Genomic DNA, 5,201 nt, shown 5'->3' on the forward strand with positions numbered 1-5,201 from the left:
AATGCGGGACTGATTCTAAACGACGAGCTAGCATTAAATAGGTCAATGTACAAAGGCAACAAGGTTGACTCCTTAACGAGAGTGTGACTCTTAATGAAGAGTTTGTTTGATTCTCCGTGCACATCGAGAATTATCCTACGTGGCAGAAATAAAAATCATCTCCATGTGCTTTTAGATGACCACAAACAAAATTAATACAAATACTTAATACTCTGCCATCTTCAAATCAATATCTCAAACATTTCTTTGGATCGCCATGGCAGTTCCTTATACAGTGTCAAATCTTCTTCTTCTTAATACAAATGACTCGCAAATCTCGTGCATCTTCTTGAAAACAAAAGGTTGAAACATGGAGATTTTGAAAAAGAAAATTGTTAACCTTGTCTAGTGATATGACCTAGTATCCTTGCGTACAAAACATTCTAAAACGTGTACGCCAAAATTTCCTATCTTTGACTTCTGATACGTAGAAGTATATGTTTCAATTGATCTGGTAAAAGTAATACTAGTATAATTAAATCTCAAGATGATATGCCGGCTCAGTTTTTCGGAGGTGCTCATAGGGGTAAGGTATACGTGTGTGCGTTCATAGGAATGAGTGTATGCGTGTGTATATGAGCGCTTGTGTCTGTACTGATGTTCAAAAAAAAGGTAATATCCTTGTACTATTTCTTTTGGAAAGAAACAATAGGACAATGATATTGGCCCAAAATTCAAAGGTGAATTATTTCCCCCTTTCCCAGGAGATGTTTGCCATTTCGAATTTTAACATGTTTTTGTAGGAACAGGGATGAACAAACAAATGGCAAAGCTGACCTGATCCACATATGTATACGTTTTGAATTCTTCCACAAAGTCAGACTGTACAATCAATTCCTTGGTTTTCACCACATATATCCTTTCCAACTTCTGTTGAACTTGATGTCAAAAAATTCGAGAACAAAGAAGAAGAAGAAAAATGAGCTGCTAGTAAGTATATTTCAGCGTCTGCACAGGAGGTGATTCTCCTCGTGGATGGTCTCGAGGTTGGGCCGCCTGGAGCGCGCGCTGCTGAGCCGGTGCTTGAGCACGTCGATCTCCGCGGCCACCGCGTCGTCCACCATCTCGTCCAGCCGCGCCCTCGGCGACGGCGCCTCCTCCGCGGCCGGCACGAAGGTGACGGCCGGCTCTGGTGCAGCCGCCGTCGCCGCCGCGGCCCCGACGGAGGACACCTTGGCGGAGCGGCGGGCCTCCCGCGTGGCCGCGGCGGCGAGGCGGGCCATGTCGGCTGCGGCCAGCTTCGTGCCGATGCGGTTCATGGGGAAGGTGGCGTAGACGACGCCCATCTCGAGGTCCTCGTCGGCGTGGAGCGCCTCGAGGCGGGTGCCGACGCGCGCGTGGCGCGTCTCGGCCACGAAGTGGCCCGGCGCGTCCATCATCAGCTCCGCCGCCGTGGCCGGCAGCGACACCCGCCGCACCGCGCCGTCGGGGAGGATCACCCGCGCGCCCTTCCCGCCCGGCGTCTTGGCCAGCGTGCACGACAGGTAGTTCCCCATGCCCGCTCGCGCGCCGCCGACAGAAGCTCCTCCAAGAACCGCGCGCGCTCGCACACCACACCAGAAGAAGCTGTTGCGCAAGGAGCCAAGCGGGGATGGAGGCCGAGCTAAAACAAGATCGCGCCGCGGAAGCAAAGCAGGTTGTTGAAGTGGCCGGGAACGCGATGGATGTTTGCGGTGGTTGGTTTGGGTTTGCAGCTTGCCGGCGACGCCGCGGCTTTATATAGCTACCGCGGGTCGCCTCGGCGGTGGCTAGCTAGCTTGGATTGGAAACGCGTGCGGAGGAAGGTGACGGCGAAGGCAAGTCAGCGGGAGGGAGGTGGGTGTCTCCTCCCGCCGCGGGGCGCGTGCGAGGGTGTGGATGATGGGGTCGGGTCGTCGGTCGGCCCGCGCGCGCGGTGGTGATCTGCGATGCGCGTGCGGCGTGGTGGGGACGGAGCTCCCCTGCTGGCTGGGTGTGGGTGGGTCGGAATGTTCGATGGAAAAATGGTGTCGCCCCGGCCGCGTCGTGGGTGGCCGCGGCTTTTATCCGTGGGCGCCCGTCTATTTCAGGCTGTCAACGACACCTTTTCTGGCTTCAGATTCAGACCCAACAGCCAAGAACTACAAACTGTATTTCCTAAATCCGGCGCTTGCATGGGTTTTTGTATGACTCTAGCCAGTCTTTACACATTCTTTTTGTTGTCTTTGCACATCTAAGGGCGTCAGCGGCGCCAAATATAGCGATTAGCGATTATGATTATCCCACTAGAAACATAGGGCTGGGTTGGTTTTGGAAGTACGTAGTACTTGTTTAGGTAAATCCTTGAGATTATTAGGGTGGGTTGATTTCAAAAGCATTTGTTCAGGTAAATCATTCAGATTACTTGTTGTGTCTTCCAGTGAGAAAGCGACGAATCGTTGTTGGGTCTTGCCTTGTTTTCTTCTTCTTTAGTAGTCCTGGACTGAAGAATGAGTGAGTAGAGGAGCTCAAGATATTGCATGTCTTTTTGTTGGATGTCGTTTTCTTGGGCTGGGTTTGGCTTGTCAATATTCAAACATGTGACAGTCATTTCCGCACGCCTTAAACGTGCTCCCGATGTCCAGCGCCGTGCTTCCATTTAACCATTTAGGCCTCCTTTGATTTAAAGGAATTTCATAAAAATTATAGAAGACAGGATTCTTATAGGATTTTTTCCTTTAGAGCTCTTTTGTTCATAGGAATGGATTCCTATTCCTACATAAGATTGGTTCCTATCCTCCACATTTTATAGGAAAATAAAAAAGAGTCTAGACTCAATGGAAAAATTCATTTGGTGTCAACCAAATGCCATCTTGTTTCCTATTCCTACTCATAGGATTTGAGATATATGTCATCTCATTTCCTACAAAATTTCTATTTCTATGATAATCTTATCCTATGAATCAAAAGAGGCCTTAGCCTGCGGAGCAGGTAATAGATTTGGTCTGGTCCGTGGCTGCTGATGTAGACACGCAGAACTAGGGGCAGCAGCGGGCAAGTTAAGATGTTTTCCGTTGCTGTTATTGATCTGATTGTACTGCTAAGTAGTAAGAGAATCATGGTTAGCCTAGCTAGCAGTACATGTGCTACTCGCAAACTATTCCATCTTTCTTGCGCAAACTCCACTCGTGTAGCAGTATAAAACAATCACAGTGGGTAATTCACCTACCGACATGAACTGAAACTCTACCCCTGTAAATTTCTCAATCTTTTCGCAAGGGGACTCCCAGCGTTGACGACTGCAGCTAGCAAGCCAGGTTCATTGTTCAGACTCCAGGCTCATTAAACAATGTATACAGGTAGTATAAAGCTAATCCTTGCGAAGATTGTTCTAACCAAAATCCTCCGCCATGTACAACGTACCACTCAGGGCATCTCCAGCCGTTGACCTTAGGAGGGGCAAAAAATCGCCCTTTAGGGACGCATCAGCGCTAAACCGCGCATTGGAAGCGTGATGCCCTTCAATCACGGCCTCATACGGGTTTTTAAAATGTTTAAATTCGACGCAAACACAACGCAAACACGGGCGAGTTCGTTTAAATTTAAACATATTTTAAAAAAAAATCTATCGCGGGCTACCCCGCCGTCTTCCTCGCCGCCCGCCCACACGGTTCTACATGCCGAGGAGGCTGTAGAACCGCGTGTAGTCACCACCGTTGTCGTCGTCGCCTCCGCCGTCCCTGCTGCATCCTTCCCCCGGTTGGCGCGGCGGGTTGGACGGTCCGAGGGCATCGTCGTCGTCGCTATCGAAGACGACGACACCGTCCTCGTCCTCGCGCCCACGTTTGCGGGCGGCGATCTCCTCCAGGGCCCGGCGCTGCCAGATCATCTCCTCGCGCAGGTAGTCGTCGCGCGACCACTGCATGGCGTCCTCGTCGGAGAAGCCGCGCCGGGCTATCTCCTCGTACTCCAGGGGAGGCTAGACTCCACCTTGGGCTCGACGAGGGTGCCGGAGCTGCGGGTACGCGCGCTGACAGACGTGTCCTGGGGCTCCGGCTTGACGGGGCGGAGGTGGAGGCAGGGAGAGCCGCCGGACGAGGAGGAGGACACCCCGGTCTCCATGCGCCTCGGCGTCCAGGAGCTTCCCCGGCGGCGTGAGAAGGACGAGGGAGCGGGGTACTCGAGGCGCGACGTGTTGCCGCCCTCGATGTACTCGAGGACGGACTCCAACGTGCGCCCGGGCACGCCCCACCACCGACGCCGGCCGGCGGCGTTGAACCTGCCGGAGGGCACGACGCCGTTGGTGGCCTCGAGCTGCTCGCCGTGCCGGCGACGGAAGTACGGCTCCCAGATTGGGCTGTCGGGGACGTACCGGGGCCCCTCCCTCGCCGCACGCGGTCGGGGCGAGCGGATGCGTGCGATCTCCGCACGCCGTGCCGCGCCGGTGGGTACCGGGGGCACCGGCACGCCGCCGGCGCTGATCCTCCACGCCCCGGGCACCCGCATGTCCGGCGGGACCGGGTACTCGGACTCGAAAAGGAGGCGAGCCTCGTCCTCGTGCAGATGACGGCGCCCGAATCCGTTTGCCGCCGCGCCGTCGCCTAGGAAACGCTCGGTCATGCTTTCTCAACTGGTGACGGCGAGAGGAGGAAAGGGGAAGAAATGAGCGCGTCGTCGGTGGATGATCGGGGTGAGTCTCTCCGGCGCGCTTGCAGTCGGCTTTTATAGGCGGAGACGCCGCGTGGTAGGCTTGGCCGGCGCGTTACGGTGGCGTGATTGCGTGGCGGCCAAGGGACGCGTCACCCAGCCTTCACTGCGCCGCCTGTGAGGCATCAATGGAGGCTGACCGACGCGGCATCTTTGGCATTGATTCGCCACGGAAAACGAGGCGATGAGGACAACGAAGGGGCGAGAAAAGAGTAGAGTCGCTGACGCGGCGGGCCCGCGGCTCTTCGTGCCAAAAACGATTCGCCCGGCGCCCCCGAGCGACCCTCAGCGCGCCGGGTTCGGGTTGGGTCCGCCGGCGCCAATTTCGGCTCGAACCGGCGAAAACTGGGCTCTTGGAGGCACGACTGGGCCAATTTTTTAACGTCGGCGGACGAAAAAACGTTTGAGGGGACTTCTTGAAGGCGCGGCTGGAGATACCCTCACTCTATACATTATCAACTGCGGAGAAACGAAGACTATGCTCTGGTCTGAACCAAGCCGACAGGGACAGTATTGTT

At 54.5% G+C, this 5,201-nt stretch overlaps 1 protein-coding gene across 1 annotated transcript; it reads right to left on the bottom strand.

Moving 5' to 3' along the window:
• Nucleotides 1-817: 817 nt before the first annotated feature.
• LOC125538342 lies at nucleotides 818-2,010 on the bottom strand. Its single transcript, XM_048701603.1, has one exon. The coding sequence runs from the start codon at nucleotides 1,533-1,535 to the stop codon at nucleotides 981-983; it is 555 nt and encodes a 184-aa protein (XP_048557560.1). The 5' UTR covers nucleotides 1,536-2,010; the 3' UTR covers nucleotides 818-980.
• Between the last annotated feature and the right edge of the window lie 3,191 nt (nucleotides 2,011-5,201).

The sequence above is a fragment of the Triticum urartu genome, chromosome 1 (genome assembly GCF_003073215.2).
Source record: "Triticum urartu cultivar G1812 chromosome 1, Tu2.1, whole genome shotgun sequence".
Classification (NCBI taxonomy): Eukaryota; Viridiplantae; Streptophyta; class Magnoliopsida; order Poales; family Poaceae; genus Triticum; species Triticum urartu.